Source organism: Syngnathus floridae, chromosome 15 (assembly GCF_059516105.1).
Source record: "Syngnathus floridae isolate MCC-2025c chromosome 15, RoL_Sflo_1.0, whole genome shotgun sequence".
NCBI classification, from domain to species: domain Eukaryota; kingdom Metazoa; phylum Chordata; class Actinopteri; order Syngnathiformes; family Syngnathidae; genus Syngnathus; species Syngnathus floridae.
Window position 1 is genome coordinate 9,342,323 of NC_142427.1, and position 21,962 is coordinate 9,364,284.

The 21,962-nt window shown below is 48.0% G+C and overlaps 3 protein-coding genes across 6 annotated transcripts; 2 read left to right on the forward strand and 1 right to left on the reverse strand.

Annotated features, from left to right (window-relative positions):
* Window positions 1-9,820: 9,820 nt before the first annotated feature.
* Window positions 9,821-11,634, forward strand: LOC148386468 (uncharacterized). Of its 2 annotated transcripts, XR_015863174.1 has the most exons (10): window positions 9,821-9,928; window positions 9,985-10,100; window positions 10,164-10,189; window positions 10,259-10,422; window positions 10,514-10,571; window positions 10,659-10,714; window positions 10,776-10,832; window positions 10,899-10,972; window positions 11,042-11,222; window positions 11,570-11,634. XR_015863174.1 is itself a non-coding variant. In XM_088399153.1 (9 exons), exons 2-8 carry the CDS (start codon window positions 10,024-10,026, stop codon window positions 10,911-10,913), a joined length of 453 nt encoding a protein of 150 aa, XP_088255279.1. In that variant the 5' UTR covers window positions 9,821-9,928; window positions 9,985-10,023; the 3' UTR covers window positions 10,914-10,972; window positions 11,042-11,321. The 2 variants fall into 2 exon arrangements, 1 of the variants encoding a protein (XP_088255279.1); XM_088399153.1 differs by lacking the exon at window positions 11,570-11,634 and having other exon boundaries at window positions 11,042-11,321.
* LOC148386469 (Na(+)/citrate cotransporter-like) lies at window positions 10,604-19,611 on the reverse strand. Of its 3 annotated transcripts, XM_088399139.1 has the most exons (15): window positions 19,223-19,611; window positions 18,189-18,399; window positions 17,005-17,133; window positions 16,806-16,942; window positions 16,480-16,703; window positions 16,123-16,411; window positions 15,937-16,059; window positions 15,437-15,649; window positions 14,352-14,458; window positions 14,148-14,269; window positions 13,884-14,045; window positions 13,612-13,749; window positions 12,421-13,479; window positions 10,874-11,103; window positions 10,604-10,795 (listed from the first exon to the last, which is right to left on the reverse strand). In XM_088399139.1, the coding sequence occupies exons 2-13, from the start codon at window positions 18,300-18,302 to the stop codon at window positions 13,351-13,353; spliced, it is 1,887 nt and encodes a 628-aa protein (XP_088255265.1). In that variant the 5' UTR covers window positions 18,303-18,399; window positions 19,223-19,611; the 3' UTR covers window positions 10,604-10,795; window positions 10,874-11,103; window positions 12,421-13,350. The 3 variants fall into 3 exon arrangements, with proteins under 3 accessions (XP_088255265.1, XP_088255264.1, XP_088255266.1); XM_088399138.1 differs by having other exon boundaries at window positions 10,604-11,103; XM_088399140.1 differs by lacking the exon at window positions 19,223-19,611 and having other exon boundaries at window positions 10,604-11,103; window positions 18,189-18,460.
* On the forward strand, window positions 18,994-21,786 carry serpinf1 (serpin peptidase inhibitor, clade F (alpha-2 antiplasmin, pigment epithelium derived factor), member 1). The gene is made up of 8 exons (XM_088399145.1): window positions 18,994-19,103; window positions 19,881-19,938; window positions 20,075-20,282; window positions 20,339-20,494; window positions 20,564-20,767; window positions 20,840-20,976; window positions 21,052-21,262; window positions 21,378-21,786. Exons 2-8 carry the CDS (start codon window positions 19,882-19,884, stop codon window positions 21,626-21,628), a joined length of 1,224 nt encoding a protein of 407 aa, XP_088255271.1. The 5' UTR covers window positions 18,994-19,103; window position 19,881; the 3' UTR covers window positions 21,629-21,786.
* Window positions 21,787-21,962: the final 176 nt, after the last annotated feature.

The following is a 21,962-nucleotide window of genomic DNA, read 5'->3' on the forward strand; positions in this document are numbered from 1 at the left end:
TTAGGCTTGCTCTCGCTTTTGCTGTGCTTAGGCTTAGGGTTAGGCTTGCTCTTGCTGTGTTTAGGGTTAGGGTTAGGGTTTGGGTTAGGCTTGCTCTCTTTTTTGCTGTGCTTAGGCTTAGGGTTAGGCTTGCTCTTGCTGTGTTTAGGGTTAGGGTTAGGGTTTGGGTTAGGCTTGCTCTCGCTTTTGCTGTGCTTAGGCTTAGGGTTAGGCTTGCTCTTGCTGTGCTTAGGGTTAGGGTTAGGGTTTGGGTTAGGCTTGCTCTCACTTTTGCTGTGCTTAGGCTTAGGGTTAGGCTTGCTCTTGCTGTGTTTAGGGTTAGGGTTAGGGTTTGGGTTAGGCTTGCTCTCGCTTTTGCTGTGCTTAGGCTTAGGGCTAGGCTTGCTCTTGCTGTGCTTAGGGTTAGGGTTAGGGTTTGGGTTAGGCTTGCTCTCGCTTTTGCTGTGCTTAGGCTTAGGGTTAGGCTTGCTCTTGCTGTGATTAGGGTTAGGGTTTGGGTTAGGCTTGCTCTCGCTTTTGCTGTGCTTAGGCTTAGGGTTAGGCTTGCTCTTCCTGTGTTTAGGGTTAGGGTTAGGGTTTGGGTTAGGCTTGCTCTCGCTTTTGCTGTGCTTAGGCTTAGGGTTAGGCTTGCTCTTGCTGTGTTTAGGGTTAGGGTTAGGGTTTGGGTTAGGCTTGCTCTCGCTTTTGCTGTGCTTAGGCTTAGGGTTAGGCTTGCTCTTGCTGTGCTTAGGGTTAGGGTTTGGGTTAGGCTTGCTCTCGCTTTTGCTGTGCTTAGGCTTAGGGTTAGGCTTGCTCTTGCTGTGCTTAGGGTTAGGGTTAGGGTTTGGGTTAGGCTTGCTCTCGCTTTTGCTGTGCTTAGGCTTAGGGTTAGGCTTGCTCTTGCTGTGTTTAGGGTTAGGGTTAGGGTTTGGGTTAGGCTTGCTCTCTTTTTTGCTGTGCTTAGGCTTAGGGTTAGGCTTGCTCTTGCTGTGTTTAGGGTTAGGGTTAGGGTTTGGGTTAGGCTTGCTCTCTTTTTTGCTGTGCTTAGGCTTAGGGTTAGGCTTGCTCTTGCTGTGTTTAGGGTTAGGGTTAGGGTTTGGGTTAGGCTTGCTCTCGCTTTTGCTGTGCTTAGGCTTAGGGTTAGGCTTGCTCTTGCTGTGCTTAGGGTTAGGGTTTGGGTTAGGCTTGCTCTCGCTTTTGCTGTGCTTAGGCTTAGGGTTAGGCTTGCACTTGCTGTGTTTAGGGTTAGGGTTAGGGTTTGGGTTAGGCTTGCTCTCGCTTTTGCTGTGCTTAGGCTTAGGGTTAGGCTTGCTCTTGCTGTGCTTAGGGTTAGGGTTTGGGTTAGGCTTGCTCTCGCTTTTGCTGTGCTTAGGCTTAGGGTTAGGCTTGCTCTTGCTGTGCTTAGGGTTAGGGTTTGGGTTAGGCTTGCTCTCGCTTTTGCTGTGCTTAGGCTTAGGGTTAGGCTTGCTCTTGCTGTGTTTAGGGTTAGGGTTTGGGTTTGGGTTAGGCTTGCTCTCGCTTTTGCTGTGCTTAGGCTTAGGGTTAGGCTTGCTCTTGCTGTGTTTAGGGTTAGGGTTAGGGTTTGGATTAGGCTTGCTCTCGCTTTTGCTGTGCTTAGGCTCAGGGTTAGGCTTGCTCTTGCTGTGTTTAGGGTTAGGGTTAGGGTTTGGGTTAGGCTTGCTCTCGCTTTTGCTGTGCTTAGGCTCAGGGTTAGGCTTGCTCTTGCTGTGTTTAGGGTTAGGGTTAGGGTTTGGGTTAGGCTTGCTCTCGCTTTTGCTGTGCTTAGGCTTAGGGTTAGGCTTGCTCTTGCTGTGCTTAGGGTTAGGGTTAGGGTTTGGGTTAGGCTTGCTCTCGCTTTTGCTGTGCTTAGGCTTAGGGTTAGGCTTGCTCTTGCTGTGTTTAGGGTTAGGGTTTGGGTTAGGCTTGCTCTCTTTTTTGCTGTGCTTAGGCTTAGGGTTAGGCTTGCTCTTGCTGTGTTTAGGGTTAGGGTTAGGGTTTGGGTTAGGCTTGCTCTCGCTTTTGCTGTGCTTAGGCTTAGGGTTAGGCTTGCTCTTGCTGTGCTTAGGGTTAGGGTTAGGGTTTGGGTTAGGCTTGCTCTCGCTTTTGCTGTGCTTAGGCTTTGGGTTAGGCTTGCTCTTGCTGTGTTTAGGGTTAGGGTTAGGGTTTGGGTTAGGCTTGCTCTCACTTTTGCTGTGCTTAGGCTTAGGGTTAGGCTTGCTCTTGCTGTGTTTAGGGTTAGGGTTAGGGTTTGGGTTAGGCTTGCTCTCGCTTTTGCTGTGCTTAGGCTTAGGGCTAGGCTTGCTCTTGCTGTGCTTAGGGTTAGGGTTAGGGTTTGGGTTAGGCTTGCTCTCGCTTTTGCTGTGCTTAGGCTTAGGGTTAGGCTTGCTCTTGCTGTGTTTAGGGTTAGGGTTTGGGTTAGGCTTGCTCTCGCTTTTGCTGTGCTTAGGCTTAGGGTTAGGCTTGCTCTTGCTGTGTTTAGGGTTAGGGTTAGGGTTTGGGTTAGGCTTGCTCTCGCTTTTGCTGTGCTTAGGCTTAGGGTTAGGCTTGCTCTTGCTGTGTTTAGGGTTAGGGTTAGGGTTTGGGTTAGGCTTGCTCTCGCTTTTGCTGTGCTTAGGCTTAGGGTTAGGCTTGCTCTTGCTGTGCTTAGGGTTAGGGTTAGGGTTAGGGTTTGGGTTAGGCTTGCTCTCGCTTTTGCTGTGCTTAGGCTTAGGGTTAGGCTTGCACTTGCTGTGTTTAGGGTTAGGGTTAGGGTTTGGGTTAGGCTTGCTCTCGCTTTTGCTGTGCTTAGGCTTAGGGTTAGGCTTGCTCTTGCTGTGCTTAGGGTTAGGGTTTTGGTTAGGCTTGCTCTCGCTTTTGCTGTGCTTAGGCTTAGGGTTAGGCTTGCTCTTGCTGTGCTTAGGGTTAGGGTTTGGGTTAGGCTTGCTCTCGCTTTTGCTGTGCTTAGGCTTAGGGTTAGGCTTGCTCTTGCTGTGTTTAGGGTTAGGGTTAGGGTTTGGGTTAGGCTTGCTCTCGCTTTTGCTGTGCTTAGGCTTAGGGTTAGGCTTGCCCTTGCTGTGTTTAGGGTTAGGGTTAGGGTTTGGGTTAGGCTTGCTCTCGCTTTTGCTGTGCTTAGGCTTAGGGTTAGGCTTACTCTTGCTGTGTTTAGGGTTAGGGTTAGGGTTTGGGTTAGGCTTGCTCTCGCTTTTGCTGTGCTTAGGCTTAGGGTTAGGCTTGCTCTTGCTGTGTTTAGGGTTAGGGTTAGGGTTTGGGTTAGGCTTGCTCTCGCTTTTGCTGTGCTTAGGCTTAGGGTTAGGCTTGCTCTTGCTGTGCTTAGGGTTAGGGTTAGGGTTTTGTTTAGGCTTGTTCTCGCTTTTGCTGTGCTTAGGCTTAGGGTTAGGTTTGCTCTTGCTGTGTTTAGGGTTAGGGTTAGGGTTTGTTTAGGCTTGCTCTCGCTTTTGCTGTGCTTAGGCTTACGGTTAGGCTTGCTCTTGCTGTGTTTAGGGTTAGGGTTAGGGTTTGGGTTAGGCTTGCTCTCGCTTTTGCTGTGCTTAGGCTTAGGGTTAGGCTTGCTCTTGCTGTGTTTAGGGTTAGGGTTAGGGTTTGGGTTAGGCTTGCTCTCGCTTTTGCTGTGCTTAGGCTCAGGGTTAGGCTTGCTCTTGCTGTGTTTAGGGTTAGGGTTAGGGTTTGGGTTAGGCTTGCTCTCGCTTTTGCTGTGCTTAGGCTTAGGGTTAGGCTTGCTCTTGCTGTGCTTAGGGTTAGGGTTAGGGTTTGGGTTAGGCTTGCTCTCGCTTTTGCTGTGCTTAGGCTTAGGGTTAGGCTTGCTCTTGCTGTGTTTAGGGTTAGGGTTAGGGTTTGGGTTAGGCTTGCTCTCTTTTTTGCTGTGCTTAGGCTTAGGGTTAGGCTTGCTCTTGCTGTGTTTAGGGTTAGGGTTAGGGTTTGGGTTAGGCTTGCTCTCGCTTTTGCTGTGCTTAGGCTTAGGGTTAGGCTTGCTCTTGCTGTGCTTAGGGTTAGGGTTAGGGTTTGGGTTAGGCTTGCTCTCACTTTTGCTGTGCTTAGGCTTAGGGTTAGGCTTGCTCTTGCTGTGTTTAGGGTTAGGGTTAGGGTTTGGGTTAGGCTTGCTCTCGCTTTTGCTGTGCTTAGGCTTAGGGCTAGGCTTGCTCTTGCTGTGCTTAGGGTTAGGGTTAGGGTTTGGGTTAGGCTTGCTCTCGCTTTTGCTGTGCTTAGGCTTAGGGTTAGGCTTGCTCTTGCTGTGATTAGGGTTAGGGTTTGGGTTAGGCTTGCTCTCGCTTTTGCTGTGCTTAGGCTTAGGGTTAGGCTTGCTCTTCCTGTGTTTAGGGTTAGGGTTAGGGTTTGGGTTAGGCTTGCTCTCGCTTTTGCTGTGCTTAGGCTTAGGGTTAGGCTTGCTCTTGCTGTGTTTAGGGTTAGGGTTAGGGTTTGGGTTAGGCTTGCTCTCGCTTTTGCTGTGCTTAGGCTTAGGGTTAGGCTTGCTCTTGCTGTGCTTAGGGTTAGGGTTTGGGTTAGGCTTGCTCTCGCTTTTGCTGTGCTTAGGCTTAGGGTTAGGCTTGCTCTTGCTGTGCTTAGGGTTAGGGTTAGGGTTTGGGTTAGGCTTGCTCTCGCTTTTGCTGTGCTTAGGCTTAGGGTTAGGCTTGCTCTTGCTGTGTTTAGGGTTAGGGTTAGGGTTTGGGTTAGGCTTGCTCTCTTTTTTGCTGTGCTTAGGCTTAGGGTTAGGCTTGCTCTTGCTGTGTTTAGGGTTAGGGTTAGGGTTTGGGTTAGGCTTGCTCTCTTTTTTGCTGTGCTTAGGCTTAGGGTTAGGCTTGCTCTTGCTGTGTTTAGGGTTAGGGTTAGGGTTTGGGTTAGGCTTGCTCTCGCTTTTGCTGTGCTTAGGCTTAGGGTTAGGCTTGCTCTTGCTGTGCTTAGGGTTAGGGTTTGGGTTAGGCTTGCTCTCGCTTTTGCTGTGCTTAGGCTTAGGGTTAGGCTTGCACTTGCTGTGTTTAGGGTTAGGGTTAGGGTTTGGGTTAGGCTTGCTCTCGCTTTTGCTGTGCTTAGGCTTAGGGTTAGGCTTGCTCTTGCTGTGCTTAGGGTTAGGGTTTGGGTTAGGCTTGCTCTCGCTTTTGCTGTGCTTAGGCTTAGGGTTAGGCTTGCTCTTGCTGTGCTTAGGGTTAGGGTTTGGGTTAGGCTTGCTCTCGCTTTTGCTGTGCTTAGGCTTAGGGTTAGGCTTGCTCTTGCTGTGTTTAGGGTTAGGGTTTGGGTTTGGGTTAGGCTTGCTCTCGCTTTTGCTGTGCTTAGGCTTAGGGTTAGGCTTGCTCTTGCTGTGTTTAGGGTTAGGGTTAGGGTTTGGATTAGGCTTGCTCTCGCTTTTGCTGTGCTTAGGCTCAGGGTTAGGCTTGCTCTTGCTGTGTTTAGGGTTAGGGTTAGGGTTTGGGTTAGGCTTGCTCTCGCTTTTGCTGTGCTTAGGCTCAGGGTTAGGCTTGCTCTTGCTGTGTTTAGGGTTAGGGTTAGGGTTTGGGTTAGGCTTGCTCTCGCTTTTGCTGTGCTTAGGCTTAGGGTTAGGCTTGCTCTTGCTGTGCTTAGGGTTAGGGTTAGGGTTTGGGTTAGGCTTGCTCTCGCTTTTGCTGTGCTTAGGCTTAGGGTTAGGCTTGCTCTTGCTGTGTTTAGGGTTAGGGTTTGGGTTAGGCTTGCTCTCTTTTTTGCTGTGCTTAGGCTTAGGGTTAGGCTTGCTCTTGCTGTGTTTAGGGTTAGGGTTAGGGTTTGGGTTAGGCTTGCTCTCGCTTTTGCTGTGCTTAGGCTTAGGGTTAGGCTTGCTCTTGCTGTGCTTAGGGTTAGGGTTAGGGTTTGGGTTAGGCTTGCTCTCGCTTTTGCTGTGCTTAGGCTTTGGGTTAGGCTTGCTCTTGCTGTGTTTAGGGTTAGGGTTAGGGTTTGGGTTAGGCTTGCTCTCACTTTTGCTGTGCTTAGGCTTAGGGTTAGGCTTGCTCTTGCTGTGTTTAGGGTTAGGGTTAGGGTTTGGGTTAGGCTTGCTCTCGCTTTTGCTGTGCTTAGGCTTAGGGCTAGGCTTGCTCTTGCTGTGCTTAGGGTTAGGGTTAGGGTTTGGGTTAGGCTTGCTCTCGCTTTTGCTGTGCTTAGGCTTAGGGTTAGGCTTGCTCTTGCTGTGTTTAGGGTTAGGGTTTGGGTTAGGCTTGCTCTCGCTTTTGCTGTGCTTAGGCTTAGGGTTAGGCTTGCTCTTGCTGTGTTTAGGGTTAGGGTTAGGGTTTGGGTTAGGCTTGCTCTCGCTTTTGCTGTGCTTAGGCTTAGGGTTAGGCTTGCTCTTGCTGTGTTTAGGGTTAGGGTTAGGGTTTGGGTTAGGCTTGCTCTCGCTTTTGCTGTGCTTAGGCTTAGGGTTAGGCTTGCTCTTGCTGTGCTTAGGGTTAGGGTTAGGGTTAGGGTTTGGGTTAGGCTTGCTCTCGCTTTTGCTGTGCTTAGGCTTAGGGTTAGGCTTGCACTTGCTGTGTTTAGGGTTAGGGTTAGGGTTTGGGTTAGGCTTGCTCTCGCTTTTGCTGTGCTTAGGCTTAGGGTTAGGCTTGCTCTTGCTGTGCTTAGGGTTAGGGTTTTGGTTAGGCTTGCTCTCGCTTTTGCTGTGCTTAGGCTTAGGGTTAGGCTTGCTCTTGCTGTGCTTAGGGTTAGGGTTTGGGTTAGGCTTGCTCTCGCTTTTGCTGTGCTTAGGCTTAGGGTTAGGCTTGCTCTTGCTGTGTTTAGGGTTAGGGTTAGGGTTTGGGTTAGGCTTGCTCTCGCTTTTGCTGTGCTTAGGCTTAGGGTTAGGCTTGCCCTTGCTGTGTTTAGGGTTAGGGTTAGGGTTTGGGTTAGGCTTGCTCTCGCTTTTGCTGTGCTTAGGCTTAGGGTTAGGCTTACTCTTGCTGTGTTTAGGGTTAGGGTTAGGGTTTGGGTTAGGCTTGCTCTCGCTTTTGCTGTGCTTAGGCTTAGGGTTAGGCTTGCTCTTGCTGTGTTTAGGGTTAGGGTTAGGGTTTGGGTTAGGCTTGCTCTCGCTTTTGCTGTGCTTAGGCTTAGGGTTAGGCTTGCTCTTGCTGTGCTTAGGGTTAGGGTTAGGGTTTTGTTTAGGCTTGTTCTCGCTTTTGCTGTGCTTAGGCTTAGGGTTAGGTTTGCTCTTGCTGTGTTTAGGGTTAGGGTTAGGGTTTGTTTAGGCTTGCTCTCGCTTTTGCTGTGCTTAGGCTTACGGTTAGGCTTGCTCTTGCTGTGTTTAGGGTTAGGGTTTGGGTTAGGCTTGCTCTCGCTTTTGCTGTGCTTAGGCTTAGGGTTAGGCTTGCTCTTGCTGTGTTTAGGGTTAGGGTTAGGGTTTGGGTTAGGCTTGCTCTCGCTTTTGCTGTGCTTAGGCTCAGGGTTAGGCTTGCTCTTGCTGTGTTTAGGGTTAGGGTTAGGGTTTGGGTTAGGCTTGCTCTCGCTTTTGCTGTGCTTAGGCTTAGGGTTAGGCTTGCTCTTGCTGTGCTTAGGGTTAGGGTTAGGGTTTGGGTTAGGCTTGCTCTCGCTTTTGCTGTGCTTAGGCTTAGGGTTAGGCTTGCTCTTGCTGTGTTTAGGGTTAGGGTTAGGGTTTGGGTTAGGCTTGCTCTCTTTTTTGCTGTGCTTAGGCTTAGGGTTAGGCTTGCTCTTGCTGTGTTTAGGGTTAGGGTTAGGGTTTGGGTTAGGCTTGCTCTCGCTTTTGCTGTGCTTAGGCTTAGGGTTAGGCTTGCTCTTGCTGTGCTTAGGGTTAGGGTTAGGGTTTGGGTTAGGCTTGCTCTCACTTTTGCTGTGCTTAGGCTTAGGGTTAGGCTTGCTCTTGCTGTGTTTAGGGTTAGGGTTAGGGTTTGGGTTAGGCTTGCTCTCGCTTTTGCTGTGCTTAGGCTTAGGGCTAGGCTTGCTCTTGCTGTGCTTAGGGTTAGGGTTAGGGTTTGGGTTAGGCTTGCTCTCGCTTTTGCTGTGCTTAGGCTTAGGGTTAGGCTTGCTCTTGCTGTGATTAGGGTTAGGGTTTGGGTTAGGCTTGCTCTCGCTTTTGCTGTGCTTAGGCTTAGGGTTAGGCTTGCTCTTCCTGTGTTTAGGGTTAGGGTTAGGGTTTGGGTTAGGCTTGCTCTCGCTTTTGCTGTGCTTAGGCTTAGGGTTAGGCTTGCTCTTGCTGTGTTTAGGGTTAGGGTTAGGGTTTGGGTTAGGCTTGCTCTCGCTTTTGCTGTGCTTAGGCTTAGGGTTAGGCTTGCTCTTGCTGTGCTTAGGGTTAGGGTTTGGGTTAGGCTTGCTCTCGCTTTTGCTGTGCTTAGGCTTAGGGTTAGGCTTGCTCTTGCTGTGCTTAGGGTTAGGGTTAGGGTTTGGGTTAGGCTTGCTCTCGCTTTTGCTGTGCTTAGGCTTTGGGTTAGGCTTGCTCTTGCTGTGTTTAGGGTTAGGGTTAGGGTTTGGGTTAGGCTTGCTCTCACTTTTGCTGTGCTTAGGCTTAGGGTTAGGCTTGCTCTTGCTGTGTTTAGGGTTAGGGTTAGGGTTTGGGTTAGGCTTGCTCTCGCTTTTGCTGTGCTTAGGCTTAGGGCTAGGCTTGCTCTTGCTGTGCTTAGGGTTAGGGTTAGGGTTTGGGTTAGGCTTGCTCTCGCTTTTGCTGTGCTTAGGCTTAGGGTTAGGCTTGCTCTTGCTGTGTTTAGGGTTAGGGTTTGGGTTAGGCTTGCTCTCGCTTTTGCTGTGCTTAGGCTTAGGGTTAGGCTTGCTCTTGCTGTGTTTAGGGTTAGGGTTAGGGTTTGGGTTAGGCTTGCTCTCGCTTTTGCTGTGCTTAGGCTTAGGGTTAGGCTTGCTCTTGCTGTGTTTAGGGTTAGGGTTAGGGTTTGGGTTAGGCTTGCTCTCGCTTTTGCTGTGCTTAGGCTTAGGGTTAGGCTTGCTCTTGCTGTGCTTAGGGTTAGGGTTAGGGTTAGGGTTTGGGTTAGGCTTGCTCTCGCTTTTGCTGTGCTTAGGCTTAGGGTTAGGCTTGCTCTTGCTGTCCTTAGGGTTAGGGTTAGGGTTAGGGTTAGGCTTGCTCTCGCTTTTGCTGTGCTTAGGCTAAGGGTTAGGCTTGCTCTTGCTGTGTTTAGGGTTAGGGTTAGGGTTTGGGTTAGGCTTGCTCTCGCTTTTGCTGTGCTTAGGCTTAGGGTTAGGCTTGCTCTTGCTGTGCTTAGGGTTAGGGTTTGGGTTAGGCTTGCTCTCGCTTTTGCTGTGCTTAGGCTTAGGGTTAGGCTTGCTCTTGCTGTGTTTAGGGTTAGGGTTAGGGTTTGGGTTAGGCTTGCTCTCGCTTTTGCTGTGCTTAGGCTTAGGGTTAGGCTTGCTCTTGCTCTGCTTAGGGTTAGGGTTTGGGTTAGGCTTGCTCTCGCTTTTGCTGTGCTTAGGCTTAGGGTTAGGCTTGCTCTTGCTGTGTTTAGGGTTAGGGTTAGGGTTTGGGTTAGGCTTGCTGGCCAAATGGTATAACACTTACCCTGGTACTCGGTCGACCAGAGTTCGAGACCAGCTATGTCCAACATTTTCAACTTAAAGAGAGCGTCAAACAAGATTCGTACCCGAGTCTCCTGAACTCAAGGCAAAACCTTTATCCATTCGGTCACCTCAGACACAATTATATTTCCTCGCTTCTTTGTACTTAGGTGTTACCTTAGACTTTTCACGTCAATGTTTGGGTACTTAAACTATCAATACGACCAAATCAATTGACATTTCCAAGCAAGCTCTGGTTGAATGGTTAACGCCAGTGCCTCCGAAACCTAAGATCATGGGTTCGAGACCCGACTCTTCCAAAGAGTTATACTTTTGTCACTTTCCCCTTGCTTCCGCAGACGGCTACTTTTTTTTTTCTTTCCTTTTGCTTGTTAATGACGTCATCACAAAATTACTATATAAGACGTCACAAACGCGACAATCGTTCGTTCTCTTGCTCACTTCTGACAGCGTCACGTCGTGCTGCTCCACCGGCTGCGCAGCACGCTTTTACACAACATGCTGCGTTTGAAAGGTAAGTCTTCACTATTCCTTAACCTTTTCAAACTAACTGCTTTTGCTCTCTTTCAGCGTCAACTTGCATTTTGGACGTGCTTACGCCTTGCTATCATGCAAGCTAAAAAGCGAGCGTTGGCAGAAAAGTTCTCTGACCTTAAATTGCATCAAACGCAGTTTTGCTGCCCAAGGTAAGACAAAACGTTTGCAGAAATTCACAACAGAATCTAATCAAATGGTCTATCTGTCTACAGGTGCGACTCTTCAACACGAGCCTCAAGTAACCTACTTTATGTTCTAATAATGTGGATTTAATCGACTGCATCTAATTGTCCATTTCTGTCCGCAGGTCTGCATCCGCAACAGAAGACCCAGATTGACTGCAAAAAGGCAAAAACCACGTTTTTATTTGAAGGACAATTGACTAAAGTACTTAACTTTTTAAACTTTTTTTTTGTCTGCAGGTTTCAAAACGGCCGGCGTGCAGTCCTGAGAGCCCCGACTTCACGAGAGGTTTGCAAGTCTACTCTTGCTATCAAACCATCTCATATGATTGAGAATTTAACACTGTGTATGTTAAATTTAACGTTACCTTGTCTTTCAGGCCAACAAACTGCGGTTGGAGAGAAGTCCAGAGCTTCCCCTGCCTTCATTCTTCATCGGTGAAACACGTGCTCACTTTCATACATGAACAATTGTTTGACCAATTTATTTCAGCGTGTGCATTTTCTTCACATTTTGTCCACCAGGCGGAGACAAAGGACCTGGTACCTGTCCGCTGCATGGATTGAAGTCAAAGGGCCAGGTTTGAAACTATTGCAATGACAAATGACAAATCAAAGTGCTTGACCAGTTTGTTGTTTCAGGTGGTGCTGGTCCAGGCAGTCTGGAAACAAGGAGTCATGATCTTCCGGTCCTGGCAGGTGACTAAACTTTGCAAATGTGGCTTGGTAAGTAGACTAACCTGCTTTTTCTTTGTCTCAATTCAGTGCAGCTTCCAGTAAGAGTGCGGCAAAGACCCTTCACCAGCTAGGCCAAGAAATTCTCCAAAACCATGCCAAAGGTTTCAAGGCTGTTTCCATTTTCAGTGTTGCAAATCAACTTGCTTGACTGCTTCCGCATTTGTGTGCAGGTGTCAGTCCAGGAGAGGATCTGCAATATTTCAAGAGCTTGGCCTGATGTTGACTCAAAGTCCTGTGAGATGGAGAGTAACAGTCAAAAACCCATGTCCATGGCAGTGACAGAAGGACAACACTCATCTCAAGACTGAAGACTGCCTTTGAAAACCTCAGTGCCACTGCAGCAACCACCAAGTATGTACATTTTCCAATGAGTGAAGCAAATTTGCTCATAAAAACACAAAGACTTGCACACTTCACTGGTTTCTTTTATATCAAACAAATTGTTTTAGGTTCATTACCTGACATGGCGGAAGAAACCACCAAAATATGTCAGGTAATGAACCTAAAACAATTTGTTTGATATAAAAGAAACCAGTGAAGTGATTAAAAAAAGGAAAAACAAGATGAACTTAGTACAATTACTAAAACTTGCATTCCAGTTGATTAATTTATATGACAGAAAAGCAGTTTGAAAACATTTGAGCAGTCAATGTTTGTGTGAGACTAATATAGTTGCACTCAAACATTGGCATTGACAGGACTTGCATGGAAGCAGCTTCAGTGTTTGATGAGCTCAGGTGAGATGTCACTTACTTCTGATGACACGAGTGCCACTAGGGGGAAGGTGAGCACATGCAATCAGCTGACATCTCTCACTGGGACAAAAACTAAGTGCCAGCTACTGCATACCATCATCACACACTTTTGGAGGTGTTTTTCATTGACACTGATGCAAACCAAGTTAGTTGAATACAAATCAAATTTATATTTCTGACTTACCTGGTTTGCATCAATTTCATTAAAAACACATCTAGAGGTGTTTGATGTTTAAGTTGTGCAGTAGCACAGTGGCACTTAGTTTTTGGCCCAGTGAGCAATGTCAGACGTTTGCATGTGCTCACCTTCCCCCTGGTGGCAGACATTAGAAGTGACATGCAATGAGCACCTCAACCAAGGTTTCAAAGTCCTCAAAATAAAAAGACTCGTTTTAGGTGCCAAATGTTCTTTTTATTAAACTATTTCCTTGGCAGATTTAATGATACACTCTCCTATTTTTAAACACTTTATTTAACATCGAATATCACAAACTATGAAAGGACCGAAACAGTAACAGAATACTCAACTATAGAGCATTAGCGTCCTCTGCGGGAAGCATGTTGTACTGCACCCACCCCACATAATGTCTTTTCACTACAACTTCTGAAACTAATTGCCCATCTGCTGTTACCCACTACCTAATTCACCTGGAAACCGTCAAATAACTCAAAGCACGCATTAAATTATCTTTACAAAATAATATTACGTCTCATTTGACTTGTTGATTATCTTCTCAAGTCACCGAAGGGATAATACTCCATATAAAAAAAGAAGGAAACACAACATGCAGTACCTTTCGAAAATATGCTGGCATCTAGATGTTCAGATAGACGACCAGCAGCCGACGTGGAGCCTCAACTCTGTAGTTTGGACATAAGCTTTAGCGTGAAAAACATACAAAACAAACATGGAGGTCGAACGCTTTTTCCTAATTAACGTTTGATCGACAGCTGAGTGGGAGTTGTGGGCGGGCTCGCTGACAAGCCGCCTTTGTTGATATTGTTCTACGATAGCTAGCTAGCTAGCTAGCTAGCTAGCGAGCTACAAACAAACTCGAGGAGCTCGTGTCGTAATGATGCTCCTGCATATTGAATGAATGAATGAATATTTATTTCGAACATGATTTAAGGAATAAAAAACAATAAAAAACAAACAATATACATCGATGTTCGAAAAGGAGAAGGAGGAAGCCTAAGCTTATCATGTCCTACCCCTATCAGTTGTTCGGCAGAGCTGATATGTCATTGGATCCAGTTTATAGGTGCATTACCGCCACCTACTGTGTTGGAGTGTAAACATAATTTACGGTGTAAATACATTTTATTCGATCTTTTTTATGGATTTTTCTTTCATTTACGGATGATTGATCGAAAGCGTCCATGGTTTTGTGTGAAATATTTATTTAAAGGGCATAAAAGTGTTAGAACGTTACATATGTACAATAATCTACACCAGTGACAAAAGTCACACACTGTGCTTTAAACAGTAAAAAAAATCGTAACCTCAAAGTTGAGGCTAAAGGAAAATAATATTAACATGAATGTGTTAAATATAAAGTTTATAATATGACAAATGTTCTTCTCCAAATAAACAAAAAGGATAGATTCTTAGCAATTGTTTGTATCAAAACGTACATTTCCAACATGTTGTCCACTAAAGAAAATAAGATTTTGCTGACATATTCAGCAGTACACGACAAATGCAAGCAGCTTAAGGGGCGGCGCTAAATGGGCGTGGTGGCGTTGGCCCACTCGGGGAAGGAGTCCAGAGAGAACAAGACGCGACCCCAGGTGTTGATGGCCACGCTGATGCACACAATGCCGATGATGTTCATCACCACGCCAGTTTTTGCCTGCAGGGAGCGCATAGTAGCAGGTTGCGAATTATGTGGCTTACAATTCTCATGTGGCTAATCTGATATCTTTTCTGGCATTTTTATCCAACTGATGTGTCGCATGTGTCCGGCCTAGATGTTTAGACTTACCATGTCGGCTACTTTGAGGTACCCTGAAGAGAAGACGATGGCGTTGGGGGGCGTGGCCACGGGCAGCATGAAGGCGAACGACGCGCTCAAGGTGCACGGGATCATCACGTACAAAGGATTCACGCTGATGGACTGAGACTGCCGCAAGCACGGTACACAACAACAACAAAAGAAGAAGAAAAAACGTTGAGTGGTTTCCAAACATGGCTGGTACATAAAATTATCTTTGGAAAATTGACAACATGTCACTTTTCATGATGATCATAAATTACCATGGAAGCCAGGATCGGCAGGAGGAGCGTTGCCGTGGCCACGTTGCTGGCGCACTCTGTGAAGGTGGCAGTGAGGAGGCATAGGACTACGGTGATGGCCCACGGCGGGATGGAGTGAAGTGGCGTCATCTGGGAGCCCAACCAGCGCGATAAACCGGATTCCTGAACGACACACCCAAATCCAATCATTACCGATTTGCATTCACTCTTTGTCAATTGGCTACCCAGCGCCACCACTTCGAGTCAGAGCTGCTTGTAGCTCACCTCGCTGCCTTTGGCCAGCGCAAAGCCTCCGCCCAGCAGCAGCACGATGTTCCACGGAATCTTGGCCTGCGCCACCTTCCACGTCAACAGCGGGGGGGCGGGGCCTCGGGACACCTGCGCGTCTGATAGGACGGACCAGAACGAAAGCTTTCACCTCGGAGAATCAACTTGAATAATGAGGCCACACTTGTGTGTGTCACTGACCCGGGTCTGAGTTTTGCCTCCAGCAGCAGAGATATTTGGGCGGCTGGGACGGCAGGATGAACAGTAAGAGCGCCACCATGAGGGAGACAGTGGCGTCCGTGACGAACCTGCGGCGATATCACGAGTTTCAAAATGTGTTTTTGCTCCTTTTGGTGTGTACCTCTTGCCCACCAGGGAGCAGTATAATACAGACATATCCTAAGCCACAGCAATAACAGTTGTTCTTCACAGAGGATAAAGAATACATACATGTTATTATTGTCATGTTGTCTGTTTACATGTATTATCATGCGGAGAAAAAAGTACAGGTCATACAAACAGTTAGCAGTTTGTGATAAGAAAAGGTGGTACGGGAAATTATTTTGTTCCACGGTGTTCTTGAGATAGGGTGTTGTTTTTGGCCTTGCGACACAGAGGTCAAGTTCACTTCCTGTGGCAGCACAGCGCAAATATTGAAATTACACACATGCACGCCGTGTGGCCGCTCTTTGGTGTTTATGCAGAGTGCAAGTGAAAGGTCATTAGTCGACGTGATTATGTAACCTGGCAGCGACTTCATGAATGAACATGAATGGCGTCCACGTTCGTTCACTTTAAAGGGTCAAAGATTTCGATTGACACAGCACTGCCCCCGCACGAGGCTTGATGCATGGATATATAATGAACCCTTGCGATACGAGTGACCTGACCTCTCTCGAGTTTGATTCGCAATCAAAAATTTAAGCTAGAATTTATGAACAAATAATCAAAAACAAAGCATATTGTGGACTTGAGAGAATCACATCGCTTTGCCTTCCAAAAGATGATTTAGCTTGATGCTAACAAACAATTCAAAAGGCATCAGCAGGCTAACAAATAGCATCAACTTGGCAGTTACAACACTTTAAGCAACAATTGTTTGAACTCGATCTTTGGAGCAACACATAAACAGACGCGATAACAATAGTTGTGAAAGTCTTTGTCTTCCCAATTGTTCAATACTGCCCCCGGTGGCCAAGTTAAATCTCACACTCACCAGAAAGAGCTGCAATATGTTATTGCCATAAATTTGTGTAAAAAAAAATCTGAAAAATGGGCTGACTCACTCTGCGTCGGCGTTGAACACCCGCGAGGCCCAGCCGTCCACGAAGCGCGGCTCCCGTGTGAACCACAGCACCACCATGAGGAGGAAGAGCGCCATCACGCTGGCCTCGCCGTAGGTCATAGGACCTAGGCGCTGGTGCTCTTCTCCGATGGCGTCGCGCGCCGCTTGCTCCTTCGCCTTCTGCCCCGCCCCGCACGACCACGCCCCCCACAGGCTGACCATCAAACGATAGAGGAGGTAGAAAGCATAGTTTGCAGAACATATTGTAGATAAGATGAGAAGAACATGTGTGGTATGCATGGAAACAGAACAGATGAAAAAATATGTAGATCAGATATTGTGCACATAGTTAAGAGGTAGTATAATTGACCCGCCGCTAGCATGCTAGCTGCCAGATAGATAGATGGAGTAGTAAACATCGATGGCGCAATAGATGACATCAACAAAGATAGGAGGTCAGGTCATGTAGATGTAGTAGGAAGTGGTGGATTCAGGACTGACCTGCGTCCTATGAAGACTTGCTGCAGGAGAATCCAGGCCATGGCGAGCATCATCATCATGGTAGGGAAGGCGAAGACGAACCAGGACGCCGAGTTGATGACACCGCCGCTCTGTGGGAACAGCCTGACGCCGGACGTGACAATAAGAGCGTCGCCTGAGCACGCTAGCGCGTTAGCCGGCACTCACTGGCTCATCTGACCCAGCAGAACCAGGTTGGGTCCAGTTCCGGTGAGCGTGGCGATGCCGCCGATGCTGGCCGCGTAGCACACGCTCAGCAGCAGGCCTTTGCTCAAACGCTTGCGTTCCTCATCCACCTCGTCCACCTCTTCCAAGTCCAACGTGCTCAATGGGGCGGTAGGTGCACCTTGACCTTTCGGCGCGGATGGAGGTTTGTCCTGCGGTGGCACTTTGAGCGATGACATCGTCACGTCCTCATGGGATGTCGTCTCAAGTCCGGCTTCTCCCGTACCTTCGCCTGCAGGAGAGAAATTTCATCAAACTTCCAATCACACCTACTGTGAACCTCCACTAAAGGTTACTCACCCGTTCTTTCAGAAGCGTCCACGTCAGGCATCTGGACGACAAAGACGCTCTGCTTTCTAGAGGCGGCGTCTTCGCTCGTTTTCGCCCGTCCTTCCTCAGCGTCGTCGTGGCCATGCAGTTGGTCCAGCACGGCGTGCACGATGGGGACCATCATAGCGGCCGTGGCCGTGTTGCTGATCCACATGGACAGGAACGCCGTCACGCTCATGAAGCCCAGCATCAGCCTGTCATGGCACAAGTCCATTCATTTAGATCTCCACTTCAAGTAACTTGTGTTTGTAGCGACATGCTAACACAATTAGCATCCATTGAAGCACACAACTCACAGTGCGGGTCTAACTCCCACCAGGAGTAGAACTTTGAGTGCGATGCGTTTGTGGAGGTTCCAGTGCTCCACGGCCACCGCCACCATCAGCCCGCCCACGAATAACATGTTGCTATCTCGCAGGTACTGCATGCACACCTGCAGGGGGAGACACCTCAGAATTTGTTCTCACTTATTGTCATGTGTGCGCGCACGCTTACGTCTTTGGACTGCATGATTCCGAGCAGGGGAAACAAGACGGTCGGCAGCAACGCGGTGACGGCCAGCGGCAAAACTTCAGTGCACCAGAACAGCGCCATCAGCAGGATGACGTACGCGCACGCCGCCTCCTGCGCGCGCACACAGAACAAAATGAATGAAGTTGACGGGTGCCTATTGGCTGTGTCAACATGAAGATGAAAAGTGTTTGGATGGAGAACGTGAGACTTGTTGCCTCAACGTATGACGTTTCAAAAGATTGCATCGGGAAGGCCAAAATGCCAGCCGTGACATGTGATGAAGATGAGGAGAAGCGTGAGAAAGCAGCAAAGGCTGCTGGGAGGACCCGCTGAGCGCAAACACACCACTTTGGTTTCATTTACCGCGCCGTGCACACATGCATATGCACGTGCTCTCACACGTGCACACGGCGGGTCGTGCATGTGGGAAGGAGGGGGGGGGGACAATATAGTGATGAAGAATGAGAAGGTCGCTGAACTTGGAGCCGTCGATGTACTGGTCAATCAATGACAGCCACTGATGGGGCCAGAAAGGTTCACGAATGAAAAATGGCATGAAACGTGTTCCTAAAAAGAAAGACTTGAGGATAAACGCATTTAGAAAGCACAATGTTTGGAAAGTGCTTAATTAACTTAATTAACAAAAAAATAAACTCAATAAAACGCTTCGAAATGCCATCGCACGCAAGACAAATTATTTGAATCGAACGATTGGAACACGGTTTAGAAATGAAAATGTTACATTAAAAATAGTTTTGAAGAAGTAAAATCAATATTGAATCTTTACATTAAAAATGAATATTTTGAATGAACGGAACACCGTTTACCGGAATTACCGTGTACAACAATTCTAACTACAATAAATGAAATATTTAAATGAATACATATGGTAATGAAAAATGAAATTATAACCATAAATGTCAAGTCAATAAAACAGGTTTGGAAATAAAAACATTTAAATGTATAAGAACGTTAAAAGAATAAAAAAATAAAACCATAATAATGTTTAGAAATGGATATTGATATGAATACAAATGGTTTGAATTGATGAAAAAATGAAAATGAATAAAACACGTTAACAAAATAAAACAAAAATTGAATGACACTCGTGCATAAACACAAAATCAAATTAAATAAAACAATTTTTGTGTGTGACTGTGTCTCACCTTGGTGCTGAGGGCGAGCGGCAGCAGGAGCAGCGGACCAAAGGCCACGATCAAGAAGCTTTTGAGACGCCACACAACGCGGAACATCCGCACCCGCAGGGGAAGGACCGCCATCGAGCAGCAGGACGACAATGACGATGACGAGCGACAATCTACGGCTTCCAACTTCTCTCTGCCTTCAACGCGCTCGCCATTCAAGCTAAATAGTAACCTGTCGCGTGCACGCGCACGAGCATGCGCACGCACAAAGCAAAGAGAAAGCAGGAAAGTTGAGTTGGTGGTGGCCTTCGTCGCTGCATGATGAAGACTGGGAAGTGATGAAGCTGCTCAAAGACAAGCAATGAATGAATGAGTGGATGACTAGTCGAAGGAATGAAAGATTGTCAAATAAATGATGAATACATGAATGATCAATAAATTAAAGAAAATGATTAAACGACTGATAAAGGACAATGAATAAGAAATTAAAGAATGTTGAAGGAGCTACTTTGGAAACTTTGAGTATCGGAAAGTAAAGTTGTGATGCGAGTTTGCTGCCACTTAGCGGCCACTTTTGGTACAGTCCCAGTCGGGGTCGGACAGTGCAATCCCGCCGGTGCCTTGAGATTCGAATCCGTTCCGTGGACAAACATTTATGTGAACGCACATACAAATGTTGCCATGTCGCGTGAACGCACATCCATGTCCGTGCACGAATGGACAACCGTGTTTTCGTGACGTGTCCAACGTGAGCGGACTGCCAGAACTTTTCAATGTTTGAACAAACAAGCCCGAGCAGAAGCAGAGAGGAAAGAGTTTGCGGTCACCATCCCGTCATGAGGATAGCGCGTCCCCGCTCGGGATCGAGCTGGCGACGTGCGCGCGCCCCGCTGTCACGCGCGGCGACGTGGAGCGAGAGAGCAAGGCTGCAGCGAGGTGAGTGCGCGTCAATCAATTCTTCCGTTCCTTTCTTTCCATTCCTATTTTTTTTTTTTTACTTGACCACCTGGGCGCGCCGCATAACCCAAACACTCGAATTAAGTCCAATTGCATACCTATTTGGGTCTTTTTTCGCGTTGACATACTCGGGAGGCTCAATTTTGGGGGGTGGTAACGTGACATCACCAGTAGATGGACCACGTGACCGTCGCGCAAAAGTACTCGCACTGTACCTGGGCAAAGAAAAAAAAAAGATTGGTTAAAGTATCGACAGAATTACCATGATTAATACAAAAGCTAGTTTAGTTGTTGCAACTTTGCATTTGTTCCATCAGTGGTTGTTCTGGCTACGAAAAGAACGCGCGCTCTTCTGCACACGGCAGCAACATGTTTGAAATTGACTTAATTACCAATTTCAATAAGAGTAAGAAATTACGGAGTATTTCTACTCGATTACTTCCCTGGGTGTTCGTGTCGAGCGACGAGCACTTTGACCCTCTTGGCAGCGTTCAGGGGATCAAGTCACATGACCGAGGGGCATGCAAACATGTTTTTCTTTTTTACTTCGAAATCTCTTATTTTTGTTCTCTGCCGCGCCAGCACATGCGTCAAAGGTTTCTCACCCATAACAAATAACAGAACTGAAAAATTATTTTTGTCAAGTGGAATAAATCAGAGTTGTGAAAATTAATGTTAAAAAAAACAACAACAATAAATAAATTAAATACTAGCGGGACTAAAAATGAACTAAAATGTAATCTCGGTGTGTTTCAGGATGAAGCCGACAACCCCCCTCCTGCTTTTGGGCCTGCTGGTCTTGGTTTTGGTTCAGGTATCGTCTACATGGTGAATTAATGTGGATGATGAAACCATTCCACAATCTAAAAACAAGCTCCGAGCTACGTGTGTGGGTGTGTGTATGTGCGTGTGTTTACATGTTGACACGGGCACTTGCCTTTCTGATCCAGGCACAAACGGAGGAGAACGAGCCAGCAGGCGGCGAGGATGAACAAACGGAACACGTGGAGCTCTTCACCACACCCGCCACCAAGATGGCCGCCGCCACCTCCGACTTTGGCTACAACCTTTTCCGTGCGCTGGCAGCCCAGCAGGACAACGCCAATGTGGTTCTCGCGCCCATCAGCGTCTCTGCGGTCCTCACCCAACTGGCCTTGGGTGAGCACATATCACTCGAAATATCAAGCTCGGACTTAATGCGGTCGGTTCCACAGGAGCTTCTGAGCGTGGTGAGAGGCAGCTGTTCCGGGCCTTGAGGTACCACGCCCTGCAGGACCCTCAGCTCCACAACACCCTGAGGGACCTCCTGGCTTCTGTCAAGACGGGCAACAAAGGACTCAGCGCGGCGGCCCGCCTTTACCTAGCCAGACGTGAGTCCTCGCGACCCGAACGTGCTCGTCTTGACGCATTCCGTGACGCCATGTGATGTTTTCTCTCAGGTCTGCGCCTCAAGCAGGAGTTCTTCACCGCTGTGGAGCAGCAGTATGGTATTCGACCTAAAGCCCTGCAGGGGGGGAGTCAAGACACCAAGGAAATCAACAACTGGGTTGCCACGGAGACCGGCAACAAGGTGCAGCGCCTCCTGGCCAAGCCCCTGCCTAGGAACCCTGGAGTCAACGCCGTGGCTGGGGCCTACTTTAAAGGTAAGGAGAACCATCACACCATTGTGAAGAGCAATCAATAGTGAGAACAACCAAAATGTGCTCACCAAACAGGGAAGTGGATGACGGCGTTCCAGCCTCAATCCTTGCAGAACTTCCAGCAGGAGGGCAAAGCGCCCGTCCGGGTTCCCATGATGCAGCAGGAGCACTACCCCATCAAGATGGGCGTGGATTCTGACCTGAGCTGCACAGTAAGTGGGGAAGCAGCTGCCCCGCCCCCTTTTGGCCACACCCACCAACCTCCACCTGTTATCTTCTTGCTCTAGATTGCACAGATCCTCCTGCAGAACCAGGTGAGCATGTTTGTGTTCCTGCCTCATGAAGTGACGTCCAACCTGACCGCCCTGGAGGAGACGCTGACGGCCGAGTTTGTGCAAGACCTGGGCAACACGCTGCACGCCACGCACGTCACCCTCACCATGCCCGTCCTCAAGTTCGGGTACGCCACGGACCTCATGACCCTGCTCCCTGCCCTGGGTGAGTCCTTGGTGGATTGGACCTGGGATGGCTCTGAAGATGTCTCCAGGGGAGCGAGCGTTCCTCAACCCAAAGTCGTCTATTCACCATTAGCTCCGCCCCTTCCTCCCTACAGGGCTCACGGATTGGCTAGCTGACCAGGACTTGGAGAAGATCTCAGCACAGCCCGCCAAGCTGGTCACCATTTATCATAAGGTCGTCATGGAGACGGAACCCGCTGGCGAGAAGTCGGCACCCGCCACCTCCACCACCAGTCACCTGACCTACCGTGTCGACCGTCCCTTCCTCTTCCTCCTTCGCGACGAGGCCTCGGGAGCTTTGCTCGTCGTTGGCAGAGTGATCAATCCCAAGGACCTGACCATCTAACACATATACACATCAACACACACATACGCACACACACACACACACTCTTAGCAGGTCCTAGGAGGGCAATGAGGATGAAACGTGATTTATCGTTAACGTTGTCACTTGTGGTACATTTGTGTGACGTTACAAAATAAACATAACAATGGGAAAAAAAACACCCATGCTTTTTTTTTCTTTCTCATCAACTTTGACCTCTTGCGCTACCCGTAGGACAAGATACAAAATATTTGAGTGAAAACAACACTTATAAATGGTGAACTCTCCACATGTGGATCAGATCATATACACATATTTTCCACTGCTCTCCTCCTGTCAATGAGGAGTGTGTGTG